The following is a 25,870-nucleotide window of genomic DNA, read 5'->3' on the forward strand; positions in this document are numbered from 1 at the left end:
GGTCAGAATATCAATGAATATAGTACGTGACAGAAGTGATAAGGGCTAGGAGGGAAATAGACCAGGGCCGGTGATGAGCCCTGGGGGCTGCTGTCTCAGAGAGGCGGTTAGAGGAGCACCCCCACCCCACCCCTGCACCCTGCCAAGAAGCCAGCATGAGAGCAGAAACTTGAAAGAAGGGAAAAGTTGAGCCAAATCAAAAAGACAGCACCTTTTATTTGAAAACAACTTTCCTCTTTCCGATATAAAGAATTCTGGCAAATGCTCTTTTAAAACCCTCCGAACAGTGGCCTAGGGGAAGGGCTGGGATCAACTCATTGCTGGTGGGCTGTCACCAGCTCCCCAGTATCCACTGCTCCCCCGTTTCATCGTGACTTCTTGAGGAAAAAGAAACTTCCTGCCAGTGGTGAATAAAAGGGCACTTTCTCCTCTGCACGGGGGACATGGCAGCAGCAGCTACCCCTGCCCAGAAACAAACCAGAGTCACCAGGGATGTAGATTGTGGAGGGGCACATTTCCTTTGGTCATTTGTTTTAGGAATAGGAAATGATGGTGCGCTTACGGGGATTGATGGGGCTGCCGTCTACTTTAGGAAGCTTTGGAATACACTGAGATCCCTGTGCCCCGATGCCTCCCTTCACTCAGGGCACCATCTCCCTGTTGGCGGCTGCTGGCCGCTGGGGCGGGGTGGAGGGGCAGGGTTCCCCCTTTGCCTGCATGCAGCTGTTTTCGGCTTGACCGCAGGACTCTATCATGCCAGAGTTTATGTGGTTATCCAGAGCGGGGAAGAATTTCCCAGAATGCCTTGAGAAACCTGAGACACTGAATGGCTTTCAGGGCTTATTGATGTGGCCGGTGCAGGAAATAGCAGTACGTCAATAAATAGTTTTAGGCAGGAAACGAGGCTTAAATGGTAGCCTTAAAGTTTGGGGAAAGGCACTAAGGGTTGCTGGGAGGGAGCCTGCCTGTCAGATGAGAATCTGGAGCCAAATAACCAGACTTTGAAATGGCTGCCACCAAGCTGAGGCCCCTTGCTGGTTCTGGATGCAAAAGGCTGAGGTTGAAGGCAGAGCTGGCGACCCAGGGGATGGCTGGCCTGGGTTGGCAAAAAAGAACTCCTTGTTCCACAGAAGAAGCTGGCAACCTACAACGTATGCACCCGAAGAGCCACATAGGCTGGCTCTTGGCCTCAGCTGGGCAAGTTCACAGCCCTTGTAGTGAGAATCGCCACTAGCTGGCAGGTCACTCCAGGAGTTTTGATGTCTTAATCAAAAAAATCAAGGAAAAGGATCACTATCTGCCAATTTCTTTTTATAAGTAAGTGTTTTTCTGACTATAAAACAAAATTTTCACAGAAAAGTAGCGAAATTCAGAAAATAATACAAAGTGAAAAAAATAAACGTCATCTATAATTCCACTATTGAGAAATGCTACTGTTAACTCTTTGGATGTTTCTCATCATTTTTCTTAAAAAAATTTTTTTTTCATTCAGGGATGAGATTATGTAATATATGCAAGTTTGCTTTTGCTTTTCTCACTTAGCATTATGTAGCCATTTCCCCAAGAAGTTATGAACTTATCATACATGTAATTTTAATGGGCGCATGAATCATCATTTACTTAATCATTCCCCTATTGTTGGATGCTTAAGTTGTTGAGTTTTCGTTTGTATTACGCTTATTTTTCCTGTTATTTTAAATTATTTCCTTACAATAATTATCCAGAAGTGTAATTACTGGATTAAACAATAAGAACACTTTAATGACTTGTTGTAAGAATTTTTTCAGGAAATTGATACTCATTTACATGGCCCATATTATGAGAGTGCCTGTCTCAGTTCATCTTTACCAGCATTGACAATTACTTGGGTTTAAGCTTTCCTAACACAGTAAGGGGAAGATTGATATTTTCACTTAATAGCCACTGAGATTTGTTTTTATATATTTATCAGCAATTTATGTTTTCACATATGAATTATCTTTCAATGCCATTTACTCATTTGTCCATGAGGGATTTAGTACTTTTAATACCAGTTTGAACAAGCTATTTATATATTGAGGAGGGCATGGCAACCCACTCCAGTATTCTTGTCTGGAAAATCCCATGGTCAGAGGAGCCTAGTGGGCTATGGTCCATAGGGTTGCAGAGGGTCGTCAGACCGTTACCTTTTGTCACATTTATTGTAGCTATTTTTCTTGGTGTATCTATTCCCTTCTAAGTGGGATAAGTTTATAATATTTTGACTTTTGATGCATGCCTTTTGTCTTAAGGTAGAATGCCCTTCTCCATCCAGAAATTCGATAAATAATTTTCTTCAGGTCTTTATGGTTTGTCTTTTTTTTTTTTTCCCTTTAACATTTACCTCTTTTCTCCATCTGGAATCCATTTTAGGGCCTGGTATTAAAGGAGACTCTAAATAATCCCCCTACCCCACCACCACCCTGACGTAGACAGCTGTCCCAGAATCACTGCCTGAGTGAATAATGCTTCCTGAGCTACTGACTTGTGGTTCTCTGGGGGCCATGTGATAAACCCTTATGGATGCCAAATTTGTTTCTAGGCTATCTGATCTCATGTCAGGTCCACACCCTTTTAATTATTAAAGCTTTAGGATAGGTGAAAGTAATAGAACTCTTTCCAATTTTGTTGTGTTCTGTTTTTAGCTGGGTTTTTTTTTTGACTGTGCCACATGGCATGTGGGATCTTAGCTCGCTGTCCAGGGATCGAACCTACACCCCTTGCCATGGAAGTGGGGAGTCTTAACCACTGGAACTCCAGGGAAGTCCCAAGGAATATTATGTGTTTCTTCACTTGTTTAAGACTTTCTTTTAAATCTCTCAGTTCAGTTTTGCAATTTTCTTTGTAGAAATCTTGCACATTTCTTAATAATGTCACTTAAGAATTTCTGTTGCTTACCTAAATGAGCTTTTATGCATTAAAATGTCTCACTAGTGTTAAAAAAAAAAAGTTGATTTTTGTATATTAGGTTTATATCTAAATACTATTAATGAGGTACTAAACTCTCTTGTTAATTCTAATCTTTATTGAGAGTTCTCTTGGGTTTTTCACATATAAAAATCACATCAAATCATTTTACCTCCTTCCAAGGGTCATGGGTATTACTGCTGGTTTTTTAATCAAGGCTATTGATATTGCATTTATAGATATACTGATACTAAATCATCCTTGCCTTTCTGTGATAAAATCTACTTGGTTATAATGGATCTGTTATATTTCATTTAGGACTTTTATGCCTACTCATATTAGAAAGATTAGCTCAAAGACTTCCTTATTTGTAATTTACTACCATTATGAGATTTTGGTACTGGGAGACTGGAAAAGCTTATCTTTTTCTGTATTTTGGATCAGGTCACAAAGCAAAACAGGTTTCTAATTTTTTGAAAGTGTGAATCAACTTACCTCCCTCTAACAGGTAATTCAGAACTTTTTGATTTTCAGTATTTTCTGGCTTTTTATTTTTCTTAGTAAAGTTTGGTGATATTTATTTTCTTAAAAAGCACCTATTTCCTCATTTTTTCCAAAATTATCAGCGTAGAGTGGCAAATAGTTTTTATGTGCTTTTTAATCTACTCCATATCTATTAACGTATATTGCTCATGTCTTTTTTTTTTTAAGTCATTGCAGTTTTTTATTGAAGTATAGTTGATTTACAGTGTTTTGTTAGTTTCAGGTGTACAGCAAAGTGATTCAGTTACACACATTTTTTTTTCAGATTCTTTTCCCATATAGATTATTACAAAATATTGAGTATAGTTCCCTGTGCTATACATTATATCTTTGTTGGTTACCTGTTTTATGTATGAAAGAAAGTGAAAGTGAAAGTCGCTCAGTCCGTGTCTGACTGTTTGAGACCCCACGGACTATACAGTCCATGGACTTCTCCAGGCCAGAATACTGGAGTGAGTAGCCTTTCCCTTCTCCAGGGGATCGTCCCAACCCAGGGATCAAACCCAGGTCTCCTGCATTGCAGGCGGATTCTTTACCAGCTGAGCTATCAGGGAAGCCGTTTTATGTATAGTAGTGTGTTTATGTTAATCTCAAACTCCTAATTTATCCCTCCTCTTCTTTCCCCTTTGGTAAGTTAAGTTTCTTATATCTATGGGTCTACTTCTGTCTTCTGTATAGATTCATTTGTATCTTTTTTTTAAGAGTCCATATATAAACGATACGATATTTGTCTTTGTCTGTCTGGCTTACTTCACTTAGTATGGTAATCTCTAGATCCATCCATGTTGCTGCAAATGGCATTATTTTATTTTCTTGCTGTTGAGTAGTATTCCATTGTGTAAATATACCACATCTTTATCCATTCATCTGTGGATGGACATTTAGATTGCTTCCATGTCCTGGCTGTTGTAAATAGTGCTACAGTGAACACTGAGGGTGAGTGTATCCTTTCAGTTACAGTTTTCTCCAGATATATGCCCAGGAGTGGGATTGCTGGATCATATGGTAGTTCTATTTTAGGGTTTCTTAAAAAGTATTTATTTATTTGGCTGCATTGGGTCTTAGTTGAGGCACATGGGACCCTCGTTGCATCGTGCAGGATCTTTGATTGTGGCTCACAGTCCCTTGTGCTGTGGCCAAAGGGCTCAATAGTTGCAGCAAGCAGATTCCAGGGTGCAAGAGCTTCAGAAGTTGCAGCCCATGTGCTCAGTAGTTGTGGAATGCAGACTCAGCAGTTGTAGAATGTGGACTCAGTAGTTGTGGAATGTGGACTTAGTAGTTGCAACACAAGGGCTTAGTTACTCTGTTGCATGTGGGATCTTATTTCCCTGACCAGGGATCGAACCTGAGCCCCTGCATTGCAAAGCAGATTCTTAACCACTGGACCACAAGGGAAGTCCCCTAATTTTAGTTTTTGAGTGAATCTCTATACTGTTCTCCATAGTGGCTTTATCAATTTACATTCCCTCCAAAAGTGTAGGAGGGTTCATTTTTCTTCACACTGTTGCCACCATTTATTTGTAGACTTTTTGATGATAATCATTCTGACCAGTGTGAGATGATACTTCATTGTAGTTTTAATTTGCATTTCTCTGATAATTAGGGATGTTGGACATCATATTTCTAATTTTATTTTTATTTCTGCTTACTTGGTTTTATATATAATTTCCTTTATTTTCTAATTAATTTCTAGCCTTAACCATATTTTGTACTTTCATGTATTTCCATAGTTATTGGTGGTTTTCGAAGGTTTTTGAGTTGAATATACAAATTAATACTGTCCAATACAAGTATAACATGACCCACATATATACCTTTAAATTTAATATCATATTGTACTATACCTAGTATATTCATAATTTCAACATGTAATCAGTATTTTTTAAATATGAAGTATTTGAATTCTTTTTTTAGACTTTCTCTAAGTCTTTAAAAACTAGTGTTTATTTTGCACAGACAGCATGCTTCATTTGTTAGAGGCACGTTTAAAGCACTCAGTCATCAGTTTAGAGGAATATTTGCTTCCTTTTTTAATAACCAAAATATTAACAGTCAAGACTATAACTTTACCTTTTATTATAGCTTTGACCACATCTCACAAGTTTTTGTAGCTCTTTCCTAAGTAATCTATTATTGTACATTTGATTACATCTTTATTCTGTCTTTCATTAGGAAAATAACCTTTTAAACAAGTAACTGGCTATTTTTTAAATTGTTCTTCATTCTTAGTCCCAGTATGTAATTTGTGCAATCTCTGTATTCTGATATTCATAGTAGAATCCCAGCTTATAATGAGGCTTGTCTCAATTTTGTCTTATTCATTACGCTATTTAAGTCATCTGATACATTTTTTATTCATTTAATCATTGAAAGAATTCTAGTGATTTCATTTTCCATTACTTTGTCTTTTTATGGTTTTTTTTTGTTTGTTTTTTATTCTTTCTCCCTCTTTCTTATAAATGGTTTGGCTGATGACTTTCTTGCCATTTCTCTCAAGGAGCTACTCCTCAAGAAAAAGCCATCAGTATCAAACAGTTTTCTCAGATGATTTTCATTTTCTAAGATGATATTTTTTAATTTTAATGTATTTACTTTTAATTGGAGGATAATTGCTTTACAATATTATATTGATTTCTGCCATATATCAACATGACTCAGTCATAGGTATATGTATGTCCCCTTCCTCTTGAACCTCCCTCCCACCCCCTCCCATCTTTTTATGTCTTAACAGCTTTTGTTTTATGTATTTTGAGTGTGCACTACATAGTATATAATGTTATCTACTATGGATTGTTATTCTTATCTCTATAAATAATTTTTATTTTACTTAATGAATGTTATCTTGAAAACTACTCTGATTTTACTTATGCATGCAAGCTCAGTCACTCAGTCATGTCCGACTCTTTGCAGCCCTATGGACTGTAGCCCACCAGGCTCCTCTGTCCATGGGAGTTCCCATTTCCCAGGCAAGAATACTAGAGTGGTTTGCCATTTCCTCCTCTGTGGGATCATCCCGATCCAGGAATCAAACTCACCTCTCCTGCATCTCCTGCATTGCAGGCGGATTCTTTGCTGCTTGAGCCATCGGGAAAGCCTGATTGTACTCAGGTTTTAATTTTACTTTATATCTGCTAATGGCTACCAATGTTTTAGTATTTTTAAAAGGACACTTTTATGTCTGTTTCTCATTTATCAGACTTAACGAAAGTAGCGATAACGTGTGGATCTTAATGGTCAAAATTATTAAATCATGTGCTTTACAATCTTCTGTACTTTTCCCACCTGTATTCATCAGTCTTTGGTGATTTAAACTTGGATTATTAGGTTACTACTTCTACTATGAAATTTTTATTCAGATGACATTTAATTATTAAATATCTTCTCTCTCAAGGATTTTTTTATATGTAATTTTATTTAGTTTTATTTTTGGCTACACTGGGTCTTTGTTGCTGTGGGCAGGCTTTCTCTAGTTGTGGCAAGTGGGGGCTTCTCCCTAGGTGCAGTGTCCGGGCTTCTCACTGCAGTGGCTTCTCTTGTTGCAGCTCACAGGCTCTAGAGCTCAGGCTTAGTAGCTGCAACTCACAGGCTTAGTTGCTCCGAGGCATGTGGGCTCTTCCCAGACCAGGGATTGAACCAGTGTCCCCTGCACTGCAAGGTGGATTCTTAACCACTGGACCACCAGGGAAGCCCTCTCTTGAGGATTATTGCTGGATTTTGACTCAATCTTATGACCGAAATTATAATTCTAATATAATATAATAATTAATATAATATAATTATAATATAGTCTTAACTTTCTATCTGGTTTCAAGTTTTCACTCAAGGTCCTTCTAGACCATGATTTTCTCAGAGTTGAGGAATACATCTTTTTTTGGCTGGACCGTGCATTCAAAGCAGGAGACCTAAGAACCATGGGTTCGATCCCTGGTTCCCCCGGAGAAGGAAATGGCAACCTGCTCCAGTATTCTTGCCTAGAGAATCCCATGGACAGAGGAAACTGGGGGTCTATAGTCCAAAGCGTCGCAAAGAGTCAGACACCACTGAAGCAACTTAGCACGTTCTCATACATTCAAGAGAGTTTTAAATTTTTATCTTTAATTGTAGTTTTAAAATAAATAAATTTATCATGTCAACCATTTCTAAGTGTACTGTTCAGTCATGGTAAGTGTAGTCATATCGTTATACAATCAATCCCCAACATTTAATCTTACAAAACCAAAATTCTAAAGCATTAAACAACTCCTCATTGCCCCATTCTCCTAGTCTCTATTCTATTCTATTTTTCAGAAAGCATTCTATTTTGTTTCTATAAATCTGACTACTCTGGATATCTAGATGAGTGGAATCATACAGTATTTGTCTTTTTGCAACTAGCTTATTTCACTTTAGCATAATAACCTGAAGGTTTATCCATGTTGTAGCATGTGTAAGAATATTCCAAGATGGAAGAGTATTCCATTGTATGCATACACTACATTTCGTTCATCCATTTGTCTGCCAGTGGACACTTGAATTGCTTCTACCTTTTGGCTATTATGGCTAATGCTGCTATGAACACGAGTGTGTGAATATCTCCTCAAGATTCTACTTTCAATTCTTTTGTATATATGCCCAGAAGTGGAATTGTTGGATCATACTGATAATTCTATTTTTAATTTTTTAAGGAATCACTATACTATTTTCTATAGCAGCCGCATCATTGTTTTTTTTTCTAAAGATAAGTATGTGGGTGGGATTTTTAAAAAACATTTGCTTGTGTAAAATGTCTTTGTCTTGCTTTCACTCATAGCTAGATGTGTTGTTTTCACTTCAAACATGTGAAGAGCTTGCCTCAGTGTCTCTGAATTTTAACATCAATTATAGAAGTATACTGTCAACTATATTTTTGTTCCTTTGTAAGAAACCCATGGTTTTTCTTTTTTTTTTCTTCAAAGCTCTTTTTAGAATTTTTCTTTTTCCTTGAAATTAAAAAAGAAGTTCTCCTGTTAAGTATAAATAGTGGGGCTCTGGAACACTGTGAACCCTTTTTGCCTGAAGAGACAGCTCTTTTGGAGTTTGTTTGTTTTCAACTTGAAGCTTTTCTCTCTTCATTCCATGTATCCTGATGTCCTTTCTGAAAAGCCCTATAATTCATGTCCACTCTATCTTCTCTGTCCTTTTCCTCCTTGCTTGTTTTTATCTATTTATTTTCCAAGTCTGTCTCATGTACCACTCTTTCTGCAGCATCCATTCTATCTTTTACTGCTTCCAATTTGCATTTCATTTTGCTGTGGATTTTCTACTTCCTTTGGTTCTCTCCTACCCCCAGTTCCAGTTCCACGCTTCATCTCAGTCTAAGGTTTTTGGGGTTTTTTTTTTTTAATCTAATCACATGTCACAGAATCCATGTTGTTGTTGTTAACAGACATACAATCCCACATGTTTGTACTTGGGTTTTTTATTTCATTTATCTTTGGTTTATTGTAGTTGACATTTTTAGAGTTTTGCATTTCCCTTAGATTTTCAAAGTAAGGCTCCCCTATTCTGCAGTGCAGGATTTTTTCCATAGACGCCGTATTTCTTTTCTCCTCCCTTACCCTTGAATGAGAAAGGCTGGGTTTCGTTCTGGTGTTCGCCGGGCGGATCATCCTTAGAGCTGCTCGGCGTGCGCTCAAGTAATAGTGGAGTCTCCCCTTAGACCCGAAGCTGGTGGCTTCACGCGCACATCCCAAGTTCAATTTCCCGTATTTAGCAAGCGTTTGGTCTTCTAATGAGCTCTGCTAGCCCCAAACAGAATCCTCTCCATGCCACTGATTATCAGGAGGAAACTGAGTCAGGCTGTCGTTCTTTGATCGGATGTAATCATTGTGTAAAAGCTCCAGTCCCGGGTTTGCACTGTCCTGAGGCTTTTCCTTCCCCAGAGGGCTTTGCCTGAGAACAGGGTGCCTCTGAGGACTCAGGGAACCTCCTCATCTCTTCCTGCCTCTGAATCTCCAGTGACCAGAGGCTGAGCAGTGCTGAGAGCTGCCATGGTGCACAGGCGCAGGGTCTTGTTGGTAGTTACAGGCTCTTTGCCTCCCGGCCAGGGGAAGACAGAGGGAGGGCTGCAGTTTAAGCTCCCTCCCCATCTCACCCCTGCCTGGGTCTTACGGGTCGGGGGCCAAACTGCTCAGGGAAAGTACGATCTCTTGGTGACAACATTTTAGTTAATGGTAAGGACCCTGCAGTGAGTTGTGATCTTCCTTCTTAGTGTTATGGGACTTACATCTGCCTTCACGGGTATTTTTATGGGAGATGGAGAAAGGGTATCTTAGGCACTGATACAGGGGTACTGTTTTAACTCCCATGTTGGCACATTATAAAGGCCTGGCATTGTGGTTCTCAACGATGGTTGTACATTGGAATCACTTGGGGTGCTTTCAAAATGTACTGGTGTCCTGGCCCCACCCTGGCCCATGACACAAGCCTCTGTGGGGTGGGCTTCAAATATCAGTAGCTTCAGAGTTCCTCTGGTGAGCAAGCAAGGCTGAGAACATTTAGCTCAGAGCAGAGAGCCATGGACAGGCTTAGGTTCTCGTTCAAGTTATATACTGATGACCTTGGTCAAGTCCTTTCAGCTCTTTGTACCTGAGTTTCCCCCATTCTAAAATGGGAATGGAATGCCCGCCCCTGCTCTGACCACATAAAGATCTAGTGGGCTGAACAGCAGTTAAGAAGATAGAATCACCAAAATCTCATGACTTTGAGGCCAGCAGTACAGCACCCTAGGGTGACCAAAAAAATTGAACACAGGAAACAGGTTGTAGAATGTGACACCATTGCAGGGTCGGGGGCAGCAGGCAAAGTCATTCATTCATTCACAAGTAACCAGAACACTCCAGGGAAGCCCCTATGGGAGCCGCCTATTCTGGATTCTGTGCTAGTGAAGAGATCCCAACTATTTTGGGGATTTCTGGCAGACCACAGTTGTATCAGTTCAGTTCAGTCTCTCAATCGTGTCTGACTCTTTGTAACCCCATGGACTGCAGCACGTCAGGCCTCCCTGTCCATCACCAACTCCTGGAGCTTGCTCAAAGTCAATTTCATCGAGTCAGTGATGCCATCCAACCATCTCATCCTCTGTCGTCCCCTTCTCCTCCTGCCTTCAATCTTTTGCAGCATCAGGTTCTTTTCCATTGAGTCAGTTCTTCACATCGGGTGGCCAAAGTATGGGACCTTTAGCTTCAGCATCAGTCCTTCCAATGAATATTCAGGACTGATTTCTTTTAGGATTGGATCTCCTTGCAGTCCAAGCCACTCTCAAGATATTCTTCAACACCACAGTTCAAAAGCATCAATTCTTCAGCACTCAGCTTTCTTTATGGTTCAACTCTCACATCCATACATGATGACTATTGGAAAAATCATAGCTTTGACTATACAGACCTTTGTCGGCAAAGTAATGTCTCTGCTTTTTAATATGCTGTCTAGGCTGGTAACGGCTTTTCTTCCAAGGAGCAAGCGTCTTTTAATTTCATGTCTGCAGTCACCATTTGCATTGATTTTGGAGCCCAAGAAAATAATGTCTCTTACTGTTTCCATTGTTTCCCCATCTATTTGCCATGAAGTGATGGTACCGGATGCCGTGATCTTAGTTTTTTGAATGTTGAATTTTAGGCCAGCTTTTTCACTCTCCTCTTTCACTTTCAACAAGAGGCTCTTCAGTTCCTCTTCATTTTTTTTGCCATAAGGGTAGTGTTGTCTACATATCTGAGGTTATTGATATTTCTCCCAGAAATGTTGGTTCCAGGTTGTACTTCATCCAGCCCAGCATTTCTCATGATGTACTCTGTATATAAGTTAAACAAGCAGAGTGACAATATACAGCCTTGATGTACTCCTTTCCCAGTTTGTATGCAGGTATATATTTCAGTGGGAAGAGAGTGGCAATGCAGGAGGCCTGAGAGGTGGGCATGAGACCCATCAGATCTGTGGGTGTGAGTGGACCTCCAGGGACAGTCTGGATTGATGGCTTCATAGAAGGTTCAAACTTGGAAAGTGAATAAGAGCTTGGGCTCTGATATACTATTCCAATTTAAAAACATCATTAAAAGGGGGAAAACAAGTTTGGTCTCTAGAGCAGGTAGACCCTGGGTTCAAATCCTAACTTTGCCATTGCCTCACGGCCATGGGTAAGTTGCATAACTTCTCTAACCACGGCTTCACCATCTATAAAATGGTGCAGTAACAGGACCTGCCTCACAGGATCATTGTGACAATTAAATGAGACAGTACAATTAAGGTGCTCTTATCCAGCCCCTGATTTGCCACCTGAGGCCCCATAGGCCCTTTTGGGTTTCTCGATAGCACTTTGATCACACACAAGGGACAGCCATTCACCGCGTCATTCAGGAGGACCTTCCATCACTGGAGATTCTGAGATTCAGCACTGAGAAGAATGTTCAGACAAAAGAAGCCATGGGAGGGGTGCTGGACTGTGGGAATGACTGGTGTTACACTCTACAACCTGTTCCCTCCTGGGGTCTTTTTTTTTTTTGGTGGTACAATCATCTAAACCCAGAATCTTGTTATTTATTGTCTTTGAGTCTTCCCCTTTCCATCACCTCTACAGCTCACCACCTAGCAAGTACTGTTTACCTTGGCATGGTCTCTTGTACGCATCTTGTATCAGTCAGCTACTGCTGCTTAACAGACAACCACAGAAATTTCAGGGGCAAGCCTATATCAATCAGCTACTGCTGCTCAGCGACCAACCACAGAAATCTCCATGGCACACAGTAATAAGTATTAAGATGACGTGTATACACATTGACCGGGAGTTACCTGATCTAAGTTAGATTTGGGTGGGGCCCTCCATATTTCTCTCATCCTCCTCCTGGGACTATCGGCCAGCCCACAGATGGTCTTCTCACAATGATGGAAGAAGCATAGGAGAGTAACTGTAAATACTTAAGGCCTCTTAAGGCTTGGGATCAGAACTGACACACTGTCACTTCTGCCTCTTTCTGCTGACCAAGGGAAGTCACATGGCTAACACAAAGACAAAGGGAAAGGGGAAATACATCTTGAACATAACCTAACCTACCACAGATTCTTATCTTTCAACTGCCAGCGTTCAGGTTTTTATTTCATTCTGTCTGTATTTTTGCCGTGGCCTCCTTTCTGGTCTCCACACCTGTGCTTCTAAAGAGCACAGGTATGATGATGGCATTTCAGTGATTCCCCAGAACCTTCCCTATCAACCAGCACATGAAACGCGACTCCTTGGCTGGCTTCAGTTATCCACACTCTAGCCCCAACTTGGAGAAGGAAATGGCAACCCACTCCAGTATTCTGGCCTGGAGAATCCCAGGGACAGAGGAGCCTGGTGGGCTGCTATCTGTGGGGTCACACAGAGTCGGACACGACTGATGCGACTTAGCAGCAGCAGCAGTCCCAACTTGCTTTTTCCCCACCCTGCCCCCATTTTCCTCTCCACCTCACCTACGCTGGGGGTGATTATTGTTGTTTAGACACTAAGTCATGTCTGACTCTTTTGTGATCCCATGGACTGTAACCCACCAATCTCCCCTCTCTGTGAGACTTCTCAGGGAAGAATACTGGAGTCGGTTGCCATTTCCTTCTCCAGGGGATATTCGTGACCCAGGGGTTGAATCCGAGTCCCCTGCCTTGGCAGGCGGGTTCTTTACCACTGAGCTACCAGGGGAGCCCACTGACACTGGGGACAGACTGGCAGATACCTCCCTGTTTCCCAAACACCCGTGTTACCCTCCCCACAGCCTTGCCTGTTGTCATCGCTCCACCTGAAATACCCCCAATTCCCAGGTCAGAATCCTAACTCTTCCATGATGCCGATTTCCATTTGAAAGGAGTAACTCCTACCTCAGATTTCCTCCAAAGTCTTTTTACCTGGATCCACCTCACACACACACACACACACACACACACACACACACATCGGCTTTTAGTATCTTCTGTCTTGCATCACAGTTATGAATGAACATGTCTTATCCTACCCTCTAGAGCAGTGCCTGGCATGCAGTGATGCACTGATATTTTTAAGGAGGATGAATGAATGAATGAATGACTGCTTCTAGTTTTTCTTCTGTGCCCTAGGGCCCTGGCTGGCAGGAACTGTAGCTGTGTCTCTCACCCGGTGCTGGGGCCAAGATGGGTCTCAGATGCCCACTGCTGGATGTATGGTCACCTTGCCTGTTGCAAGGGCATGATGTGGAGGTTAGCAAAGGAGATAGTTTAGCCACGGGGAGGAGGTGATGACGGGGAAAGGTGTTGTCCCCCCTTTATCTCATTCCCTCCACCTTGGTATCTGAGTCAGTGAGGCAAGGCTGCGAATGCCCGACTCTGTGCGACCCTATGGACTGTAGCCTCCCAGGTCCCTCTGTCCCCAGGATTCTCCAGGCAAGAATACTGGAGTGGGTTGCCACGCCCTTCTCCATGGGAATCTTCTAGACCCAGGGATGGAACCCGAGTCTCTTACTTCTCCCGCGCTGGCAGGCGAGTTCTTGACCACTAGTGCCTCCCGGGAGGCCCAAGGGAAGGCTGCTGGGGCTCCTCAATCTGCGGACACTGAAGAAGAGGTGCCATGGCCAAAGGTCAAGGTGGTCTCTCTGCCCACCAGCGAGTCCTCGGCCTTCACGCTTAAGCCACGGGTCCCCCATCTGCCTCCTTGCGGCAGTCACGGGGTTTACCAGATGCCTGGGGGCCCAGCCTTAGCCGAGAGGTGCCGTGGCGGAGTGGGGTGGTCTCCGGGCCCTCTCCCAGCCCCGCGCGGCTGACAGGGTCTCTTGTGCCTCTGCAGAAGGACTTCACGGTGCGGGAGGAGCTGCAGCAGCAGGACGTGGAGCGCTGGCTGGGCTTCATCACCTTCCTGTGCGAGGTCTTCGGCACCATGCGCAGCAGCACGGGCGAGCCCTTCCGCGTGCTTGTCTGCCCCATCTACACCTGCCTCAGGGAGGTAAGCCGCTGCCCGGCCCTAACGGCGCGCCTCTCCTGCTCCCCTGTGCCAGGAACGCGACAAGGCTCGAACCACGTAAAGTGATCAATCACTTGGTTAAGACAAACGGAACTCCCCCGGTGCTTCTGTTTACTCTAGCCAGGTTTTTGTTTATTTAGTTTAGGTAAAAGGAAATAGTTCCCCAAAGGAAAGTATTATGAACTCTAGAACACGGTCCGCAGAATGCAAGTCTACAGAAAATATTATCTAAGTGAATAGATCTTTGGACTGGATGGGCTTACCGCTGAATTACGTGTTTTAAAAAATGGTTGCTTCTACATGGCCTCTGAAAAAGAGGAAGATGAGGGTGATCAGGAAACGTCTAAGAAGCCAGAAGTCGGTGGGGGACTGTGTCCTACCAGGTACTGTAATCCACTATGGAGGGTCACCCTTGGTGGCTCTCTGAGGTAGAATTGAAGGGACAAATGCGGAAGCTGTTGATGTGTCCAGTGAGGGGCTTGTGGCTCAAAACACAGCAATGAAAAGGGAACAGGACGAAGGCCATTGGCATTCCAGTTATATCTCTGAGTTAGAACCAAGAGGGCTTGCTGACGTGCGATACTGAGGAGGGAGGAAGCCATGTGGGGTCCTCATTTATCAGCCTGCTGGCACCATTCCCTGAAGAGAAAGAGATTGGGGGTAAAAACCAGGGATTTGGGTGCCCATTGGCCATCGCCAGGCAGCTCTCTGTCTGCATTGCTTGAGTACAGTTGTCTGATGATCCGGAAGAGGTCAGCCCTGGGGACACAGTGTCGACTTGTACCTGGTGCTGGGGACCCACCCAGGGTGGGTGGGGGCGGGTGAGATGGAAGGAGGAGATGGACGAGGCCAACAGGCGGGCAACGAGCCAGAGGGGCGATCAGCACAGGCTTCATCCAGTGGGGACGGGTCAGCCCACGCCTCCCAGGTGCTGGCCTCACCCACCCTCAGCAGCTGATCCCAAGGTGTGGGGAGGGGCAACCTCTAGGGTATCAGTGGGAGCAGGGCAGAGAAGTGGCCTGGGTTTGGCAGTAGGGAGGGACACCACCGTGTCCATGGAGTGAGCACACACTGGGGAGTCAGGGGAGGTGAGGGCGTGAATGGGGACAAGTTTTTGGAGAAATACTTCTGTGAAAGGCCCCAGGGAAAGGGGACTTGTCAGGAGATGCTTTTGTGTTTCTGAAAGAAAGATAATAGAGCAATCTAAGAGAAGGGAGAGGGCATCTGTAAATGTTTTTGAAGTATCCATTTATAGAAAAATAGCATGTTCATTCCAGCCTGCGTGGATCCACACGAAAGCAGAGCACGCAGGCCTCTCCTGGGTGCTTTGTGACCCCGTAAACCTCTGCCACTCCATGGAGCCACAGATGTTTCTTGACAGATGTACTTGAATTCAGACTTGTTTCTCAGATTCAGTCAATGGCCTCTTCCAACTCGATTTCACTCTTCAGGTGTCCTCAGCTCAGACCACAGTACCAAGACAGGCTGTGGCTATGCTTTGTGCATCCCTTTGGGATGCCTTGAAGTTAGCCCTCTTGGGGGCAGGGTGCTGGCCTGGATGGCCTCTTGGGGTCCCCCGTCCTTGTCTGAGGTTGCCCTGCACCCCGAAAACCCATCTCAAGGCAGGGAGCAGCACTGTTTGGGGTGATGACCTGGATTGCCCAAACACGTTCCCTCTGCGTGATCTGGGCACCTCCTAATGTTGCTGTCACCTGCTCCCCCGGGCAGGAAGCGAGGCTGCAGCTGAGCCCTGGCCCTGGCTGCCGAGACACCTCTGACACTGCCTGAGGTGGTGCGAACCTTCTGGTGTGAGATCCGGAAGGTGTCAAGAGGTCTGCACAGACCAGAAATGAGGAGCCCCCCCTGACGCCCACTTGTTTGTTGCATTAAACTCTTCAGGTTGGTATCACCCAGGCCCGTGGTAAACTTGAAGGGTAAATAAATAAATTATTGATGGTTTTCACCATTTGGTAAAGAGGAAACCACTGTCCCACATTCCAACCTGTCTGCTTGAGGCCACATGGGGAGACCCCTAAATTCTTAGAGTCAGTTGCTGCCTCCTCCACCTGATTACACATACATGCATACCCAGGCCTGACCCATGTCCTTCCAAAGCAGGATGAGCCAGTTCTAGGATATTTCTAGAAGCCAGAATCATCGCTGCTACCTTTCTCCATGCTGGACAAATTTAGGCTTTTCCCCCAGGGCCATGCAGATGGCTGACCCCAAATGTACAGAGCCTACCCTGCCCAGAGGTCCTCCCAACTATCAGAACCATCCCCAGGCTGGCATCTCTGGCTGCCCACTAGACACATCCCAAGTCAAGCCTCAGAGCTTCCAACAGATGTACCAGCAGCACCCCAAACCCTCCTGCTCAGTCCCTGTCCTCACGTGGCCCAGATCCAGCCTTTCTGCTCCCCCTGTGGCCAGGCAGCAATCCCAGGGCTCCCCGATTACCCTTTCCCAGCATCATGGGGACCCCCACTCCATCCACTGCTTTGGCACCTCCCCGCCCCCCATGGCTTCCCCTTCTCTCCTTTCTTCCATGCCCCTGAGTCGAGCACAAACCCACGGATCATCTTTGGTGCAAAGAGTCTCATTTGGAACAAACCTAAGGAAGAAGAAGATACAAAATCCTCAGTCACAGGGTCTTTGGGCTCATGGAGGCCACCTTCACTGGACACGGGGCTCACTCAGATTGAGCCTGTGCTTTACCCCTTCAGGCTGGGGGACACCCAGCTCTCTGAGAGCTGCCCTGCCCTAGAATGAGGCCCATGGGCATTTCCTTCCACACTCTGACCTTGTTGAATTAACCTTCTCTCAAGTCACCCAAGCTTGAAACCTTGGACTCTGTCCTTGAAGTCTCTCTCTCTGGCCCTAAAACCTTCCCTGCTGGCCCAGCTTAAGTCTCTTCTTCTGGAACCACCTCCTGCCCCCATCTCCCACCAGATGCACCAGGAGCTCCTCCTGGGGGAGGCTGTGCACCCCATCCCTAGAGCTCCATCCTTTTGACATCACCTTAGAAGATTCTTTAGTATTGATAACAGCTCAGTGGAAGGCATTGTCCAAAGCACTTCATACTTTCTTCTGTCTTTTAACTGGGGCAACACCCTGAAGATCATTATCCCCATTTTCCAGAGAACAGAGAGGTCAAACAGCTTGCTCATGGCCACACAGCTAGTGGGAGCAGAGTCAGTATCAGAATTCAGATCTGACCACCCAAGTCCATGCTCCTAAACCTCCTGCTTCACTGCCTTACGAGTCAAAAAGGAGCAGCTCTTATTCTATTCTCGTCCATACCCAACGCCTGCTCCGTGGCGGAAGCCAGAAAGATCTTTGTGGAATTGATTCTGTTTTTGCCATAAATAGCATGTGCCAATCAGAGATCCCTCTTCGGGGGATGGAGAAGAATAATTTTCAGTGGGCTCTTCAATTGTGTAAGAACAAATAGTTTCTGCCAAGATGATTTTCCAAGGGATTGAGGAGTAATATTGGTGACCAGAAACTATTTGAGTCTCCTTGCCCTCCTGTTTACAGCTCATATTTGCCTCAGAAGCTCTTTTTAATGTTTTAAAATGTTTCTCGTGGTAAGAACACTTGAGACCTACTCTCTTAGTAGGTTTTTAAGTGCACAATACAGTATCGTTATCTGTAGGCATAACGTTGTACAGCAGATCTCTAGAATTTATTCATCTGGCATAACTGAAATTTTATACCCGGTGATTAGCAGTCCCCACTTCCTCCTTCCCCCAGCCTCTGGCAACTCCCATTCTAGTCTTTGTTTCTATGAGTTTGACTGGTTTAGATCCCTCATATAAATGGCAGCTGCAGTGTGTGTGCACAGCACACAACTCTGCGACCCCATGAACTGTAGCCCACCAGGTTCCTCTGTCCTTGGGATTTTTCAGGCAAGGATACTGGAGCGGGTTGCCCTTTCCTCCTCCTGGGAATCTTCCTGACCCAAGGATTGAACCTGCTTCTCCTGCTTTTCCTGCATTGGCAGGCAGATTCTTCACTACTGAGCCACATGGAAACATGTAGTGTTTGTCCTTCTGTAACTACTTATTGCAGAGAAGGTGATGGCACCCCACTCCGGTACTCTTGCCTGGAAAATCCCATGGACGGCGGAGCCTGGTAGGCTGCAGCCCATGGGGTCACTGAGCGTTGGACATGACTGAGCGACTTCACTTTCACTTTTCACTTTCATGCATTGGAGAAGGAAATGGCAACCCATTCCAGTGTTCTCGCCTGGAGAATCCCAGGGACGGGGGAGCCTGGTGGGCTTCCATCTATGGGGTCGCACAGAGTCGGCCATGACTGAAGCGACTTAGCAGCAGCAACAACTACTTATAACACGTGGCATAATGTCTTCCAGATTCAAACATGTTGCCCCATAATATGAATATCCTTCTTTTTAAAGGCTGAATAGTATTCCATTGTGTGTATAGATCACGTCTTAAAATCTATTTATCTGTCAATGTACATTTAGACTGTTTCCACGTTGGATGCTGTGAATATGTTCAGTGAACATGGAAGTGCTAATGTCTCTTCCAGATGTTGATTTCAATACTTTTAAAGAAATATCCAGGATGGATTGCCAGATAATACTCTGTAGAAGTTCTATTTTTAATTTTTTTGTGGAACCTTCCTACTGTTTTTCCATTGAAGCTGTACCATTTTGCATTCCCATCAATAATGTACAAGAGATCTAATTTCTCAACAGTTTTCACCTTTTGTAGTTATATATATGGGTGTGTTTATTACGGCCTTCCTAACAGGTGTGAGATGGTTTTGACTTGCATTTCCTTGATGATTAGTGACCTTGAGCATCTTTTCATATACCTGTTGACCAGTTGTTATGTCTTCTTTGGAAAAATGTCTATTCAAATCTTTCAGTTCAGTTCAGTTCAGTCGCTCAGGCGTGTCCGACTCTCTGCGACCCCATGAATTGCAGCATGCCAGGCCTCTCTGTCCATCACCAACTCCCAGAGTCTACCCAAACCCATGTTCATCAAGTCGGTGATGCCATCCAACCATCTCATCCTCTGTCGTCCCCTTCTCCTCCCGCCCCTAATCCTACCCAGCATTAGGGTCTTTTCCAATGAGTCAACCCTTCGCATGAGGTGGCCAAAGTATTGGAGTTTCAGCTTCAACATCAGACCTTCCAATGAACACCCAGGATTGATTTCTTTTAGGATGGATTGATTGGATCTCCTTGCAGTCCAAGGGACTCTCAAGAGTCTTCTCCAACACCACAGTTCAAAAGCATCAATTCTGCGGTGCTCAGCTTTCTTCACCGTCCAACTCTCACATCCATACATGACCACTGGAAAAACCATAGCCTTGACTAGATGGACTTTTGTTGGCAAAGTAATGTCTCTGCTTTTAAATATGCTATCTAGGTTGGCCATAACCTTCCTTCCAAGGAGTAAGCGTCTTTTAATTTCATGGCTGCAGTCACCATCAGCAGTGATTCTGGAGCCCAAAAAAATAAAGTCTGACACTGTTTCCACTGTTTCCCCATCTATTTCCCATGGAGTGATGGGACCAGATGCCATGATCTGAGTTTTCTGAACGTTGAGCTTTAAGCCAACTTTTTCACTCTCCTCCTTCACCTTCATCAAGAGGCTCTTTAGCTCTTCTTCACTCTCTGCCATAAGGGTGGTGTCATCCGCATATCTGAGGTTATTGATATTTCTCCCGGCAATCTTGATTCCAGCTTGTGTTTCTTCCAGCCCAGCATTTCTCATGATGTACTCTGCATATAAGTTAAATAAGCAGGGTGACAATATACAGCCTTGACGTACTCCTTTTCCTATTTGGAACCAGTCTGTTGTTCCATGTCCAGTTCTAACTATTGCTTCCTGACCTGCATAGAGGTTTCTCAAGAGACAGGTCAGATGGTCTGGTATTCCCATCTCTTTCAGAATTTTCCACAGTTTATTGGGATCCACACAGTCAAAGGCTTTGGCATAGTCAATAAAGCAGAAATAGATGTTTTTCTGGAACTCTCTTGCTTTTTCGATGATCCATCGGATGTTGGCAATTTGATCTCTGGTTCCTCTGCCTTTTCTAAAACCAGCTTGAACATCTGGAAGTTCACGGTTCACGTATTGCTGAAGCCTGGCTTGGAGAATTTTGAGCATTACTTTACTAGCATGTGAGATGAGTGCAATTGTGTGGTAGTTTGAGCATTCTTTGGCATTGTCTTTGGGATTGGAACGAAAACTGACCTTTTCCAGTCCTGTGGCCACTGCTGAGTTTTCCAAATTTGCTGGCATATTGAGTGCAGCACTTTCACAGCATCACCTTTGAGGATTTGAAATAGCTCAACTGGAATTCCATCACTTCCACTAGCTTTGTTCGTAGTGATGCTTTCTAAGGCCCACTTGACTTCACATTCCAGGATGTCTGGCTCTAGGTGAGTGATCACATCATCGTGATTATCTGGGTCGTGAAGATCTTTCTTGTACAGTTCTTCTGTGTATTCTTGCCACCTCTTCTTAATATCTTCTGCTTCTGTTAGGTCCATACCATTTCTGTCCTTTATCGAGCCTATCTTTGCATGAAATATTCCTTTGGTATCTCTAATTTTTTTGAAGAGATCTCTAGTCTTTCCCAATCTGTTGTTTTCCTCTATTTCTTTGCACTGATCGCTGAGGAAGGCTTTCTTATCTCTCCTTGCTATTCTTTGGAACTCTGCATTCAGATGGGAATATCTTTCCTTTTCTCCTTTGCTTTTCGCTTCTCTTCTCTTCCCAGCTATCTGTAAGGCCTCCCCAGACAGCCATTTTGCTTTTTTGCATTTCTTTTCCATGGGGATTGTCTTGATCCCTGTCTCCTGTACAATGTCACGAACCTCTGTCCATAGTTCATCAGGCACTCTGTCTATCAGGTCTAGTCCCTTAAATCTATTTGTCACTTCCACTGTATACTCATAAGGGATTTGATCTAGGTCATACCTGAATGGTCTAGTGGTTTTCCCTACTTTCTTCAATTTAAGTCTGAATTTGGCAATAAGCAGTTCATGATCTGAGCCACAGTCTGCTCCCGGTCTTGTTTTTGCTGACTGTATAGAGCTTCTCCATCTTTGGCTGCAAAGAATATAATCAATCTGATTTCCCATTCTGTAGGTTGTCATTTCACTCTGTTGTTTCCTTTGCTGTTCAGAAGCTTTTTAGTTTGATGTAGTCCCACTTGTCTCTTTCTGCTTTTGTGATTTTGGTGTCATATCCATGAAATCACTGCTGAGACCAATGTCATGAGACTTTTCCCATATGTTTTTTTCAAGGAGTTATAGTTTCAGGTGTTGTGTTATAAGTCTTTAATCCATTTTGGAGTTTATTTTTGTATAGTATAAGAATCCAGTTTCATTCTTTTGCATGTGGTTATCCAGTTTTCCCAGCATCATTTATTGAAGAGACCATGCTTTCCCTGTTTTGTTTTCCTGGCATCTTTGTTTGTATCCACTTCCTCTCAGTTGACCAGGCCTGAATGGATTTATTTCTGGACTCTAAACTCTGTACCATTAGTCTATATGTTTATTCTAATTATTGTAGCTTTGGAAGTATTTTCAAATCAGGAAGTATGATGCCTCCTGATTTGTTCTTTTTCCAACTATTTCAAGATTCCTTTGACTATTTGGAGTCCTTTGTTATTCCAAATGAATTTTAGAATTGTTTTTTCTATTTCTGTGAAAAATGACACTGGAGTTTTGATTAGATTGCACTGAATCTGCAGGTCATTTTGAGTAGTATTGACATTTTAAATATATTAATCTTTGAATCCAATCAGGAACAAGACAGAGAATGCCCACTCTCATCACTCCTATTCAATGTAGTACTGGAATTCCCAGCCAGAGCAATTAGGCAAGTAAAAGAAACAAAAGCTATCCAGGTCGGAAAGGAAGAAGTTAAATTGTCTGTTTGCAGATGACATGATCTTGTATATAGACAACCGTAAAGACTCCACACACAGAAAAACTGTTAGGACTAATAAATGAATTCAGTAAATTTGCAGGATAAAAATCAACAAACATACAAAAACATCAACTGCATTTCTGTATGCTAACAAGGCTTCCCTAGTGGCTCGGTGGTGAAGAATCCACTTGCAATGCAGGAGACACAGGTTCAATCCCTGGGTCAGGAAGATCCCCTGGAGAAGGAAATGGCTACACACTTCAGTATTCTTGCTTGGGAAATCCCACGGACAAGGGAGCCTGGCCGGCTACAGTCCATGGGGTTGCAAAAGAGTTGGACACGACTTAGCGACCAAACAACAACAACAATGCTAACAACAAACTATCCAAAGAAGGAAATTAGGGAAATGACCTTATTTACAGTAGCATCAGAAAGAATGAAATACTTAGGAATAAATTTAAGCAAGTGGTAGACTTGTACCTTGAAAACTACAAAATACTGATGCAAGAAATTAAAGAAGATGGCTCAACAAATACTGAGCCATCCCTCGACTGGTTTTTAATGGCATTCTAAGGACTTTTCAGCCTGCTAAGGTCCTCGGTCAAACTGTGACTGCAAGGCTTCCACACACAGGAGGGGTGTGATCAGTGTTTGTGGCCTGAGCTAAGGGTTTCATCATCTCCTGTCTCACATGGAGCCAGTCTGCAAGGTTTGGGGTCTGGTTCACCCAGCGCCTCCCCGCATCTCCTTTTTCCTGACCCTGCAAGGCTCTGTGCCACCTTTGTGACCCAGTGGTGATTTTACTAGACTCCTCCAAGTTATCACTGACTACTTCTCTCTGGGCCCCTTACTACTTCAAGAGCTTTGTTAAAAATTCCTCTGCAGGGGATACTGGCTGGCTTTTAACCCCTTACACTTGTGTCTTCTGAGCCTGCTTTCCCCGGGCACCATTTCTGTCCACTGCCTCTCACCCTTCCTCCCTCCCCTGAACCCCCCATCTTCTCTCTCGATTCCCACCGCCCTGCCCTCTTCAGAGTCTGGCAGCCATCGCCGGAGGTCAGGAGGGGAGGAAGGGAGGCGGCACCTCCGTCAGGAATCTCTCTGCACCCCTCTCTGACCCCCACCAACGCCTCCCTCCGCTTGGCTCCCTTGCTCTCCTTCCCTCAGGCCCCAGAAACCCCATCCGCCCCTCCATACCCTTCCTCTGAGGGGTGTCTCTGAGTGTCACACCCCACCCCCACCCCCAGGGATGCAACTGGCTGGGCTCCTCGGGAGACTGGCAGGCGCAGGCTGGGGAGAACGCAGAGGGCAGGAGTCAGCCTTCTCAGGAAATGAAATTGCTCCGCGCAACAATGAGAGGACCACTTTTTTAACTTTTGCGTGAGCGTGCATTCAATTGCTCACATTGTTTTGGCTCCAGGGGGAAATCTGACCTCGGAAAAGGCTGTGATGAAGTAGTGGGTGTGGGTGGAGATCCTCTGCTATTTTCATAGGGCCTGAGAGTCAAGCAGAACATTCTTCAGGGGTACCTTTCCAGTAGGACCAGTCCCCACTTCCCCAGAGCAGGAGAGGGGGCTGTGGGTGGATCTAGCCAGGGCAGGGCCCTCTGTGGTAGGACCAGTCCCCACTTCCCCAGAGCAGGAGAGGGGGCTGTGGGTGGATCTAGCCAGGGCAGGGCCCTCTGTGGCTGGAAGACACTGAGGATGGCTGTGCCCCAGGTAGTGATGGACCCTAATGGGGAAGCAGAGACTTGGAATGATCGTCCACACTGCCCAGGACTCTCAACTGCATCCCTGGAAGGGGTGTGTGTGGGGGGGTGCCTGCCCCTTTGCACTTTGGGAAGCTTTTACAAAAATGACAAATTCTCAGATCGCTACTTCAACCAATTAAGTGGAACTTTCTGGGGATGGGAGTTTGAGGAGGCAGGGGAGTGCGGGAGATTTAAGCTTTCTGTGTGACTCTAATGTGCAGCCAAGGTTAAGATGCGCATTTCATGAGACTGTGATGTGCAGAGGGCACGTGGGAAGGGGACCACCGGAAGAGCCAGAGAGACCTGAGTTTGAATCCCAACTCTGCCACTTACAGCTATGAGCTTGCGTGCCAAGTCGCTTCAGTCATGTCCAGCTCTTTGCAACCCTATGGACCGTAGCCCACCAGGCTCCTCTGTCCATGGGACTCTCCAGGCAATAATACTGGAGTGGGTTGCTATGCCCTCTTCCAGGGGATCTACCAACCCAAGGATCAAACCCACATCTCTTACATCTCTTACACCGGCAGGCAGGTTCTTTACCACTAGCGCCACCTGGGAAGCCCCTAGCTATGGGGCTTTAACCTAATTCATCTTTCTAAACCTCAAGTTTCTATCTTGGCATGGGAATAACTCAGTCTGAAGGTTGGTTTTAAGGCTTAATATAAGTGAGATAATCATATAAAGCAAGTGGTGTGTGACAGCCCCTCAGCTGACATGTTGTGAACTGCTCTTGAAAGCAAACCATATTCTAGGCATTGCTCAAGAGACGTATCGCATCACAGGTGCCCCAGAAAATCAGATCCACTCTCCTAAGTGGACACCAAGGTCCCCCACAATCACAACCCCTCTTCCTGGAGAACCTCTCATGAGTCCCACAGCTCTAGCCACCTGGTTCTTGTTGTAGTTCCACAAAAGGTCTCTAACATTCCTCTTGCCTTCAGCGTGATCTTCCTCCTCCTCCTGCCTGACTCCAGTCCACCTTCAAGACCAGGTTCACGTCCCACCGTGTCCCCACCTGACCCTGATTTACTCTTTCTGCAGCATCTTCTAGAACTCGCGTCCACACAGATCTGCCAACACAGGTCCTCTGGACATGCCCTTTACCAGTGGTTGTATTCATGCCTTGTGACCTCATTTGGGTTGCTTTTAAATCATTTTCAGCCTTCCATTGGGAGCTGAGGATAGGCTGAGTCTCATCTAGCATGTAACCCCAACTGCATTGTGTTTAGGACTCTGTGTTCGTTTGGTTTGAGACAAAGCTACTTTCTTTTTTTTTTTTTTTAATATTTATTTATTTGGCAGCTCTGAGTCTTAGTTGGCAGCACATGGGATCTAGCTCCCTGACCAGAGTTTGAACCCAGGCCTCCCCTGCACTGGGAGTGCTGAGTCCTGACCACTGGACCACCAGGGCAGTCCCAAAGCTACTTTTTATTGAACTGCAAAGTTTCCTAGTAGTGCTGGAAAAAAAGAGTATAAGTTGTGATCCTCCCATGAGGAGTTTGCAGTCCACTGGCTATCACATGCACAGTGGACTGTGAATATTTATGATGGGTTGTACAAGTTGTACAAATACAGAGATGGAGGGAGTTTAGGAGCATGGGCAGCCGCTGGGGGCAGAGAGGAAGGGGGACTAGAGCTTAAGGGAAAGTGGGCTTCGGACAAGTATTGGCAGGGAACGAGGAAGGCCCCCACGAAGAAGAGTTTGAGGGCAGGGTGGGGAGCTCGGCCCGTCTGTGTAAATAGACCGCCTGATGGGGGGGT

General features: G+C 44.6%; 1 protein-coding gene across 9 annotated transcripts in view; it reads left to right on the forward strand.

The window, feature by feature from the left end:
• CTIF (cap binding complex dependent translation initiation factor) overlaps positions 1-25,870 on the forward strand; it is a 314,944-nt gene that overhangs the window by 254,897 nt on the left and 34,177 nt on the right. For all 9 annotated transcript variants that reach the window (XR_014075152.1, XR_014075153.1, XM_081563483.1 and 6 more), the window contains one exon: positions 14,267-14,422. Coding sequence is in view for 7 of the 9 variants with exons in the window: in XM_081563483.1 (XP_081419609.1) it covers positions 14,267-14,422 (156 nt within the window). In the remaining 2 variants the exon portion in view is untranslated. The remainder of the gene's footprint in view (positions 1-14,266; positions 14,423-25,870) is intronic.

This window comes from Giraffa tippelskirchi, chromosome 14 (assembly GCF_054371585.1).
Source record: "Giraffa tippelskirchi isolate mGirTip1 chromosome 14, T2T-mGirTip1v1.2.pri, whole genome shotgun sequence".
Taxonomy (NCBI): Eukaryota; Metazoa; Chordata; class Mammalia; order Artiodactyla; family Giraffidae; genus Giraffa; species Giraffa tippelskirchi.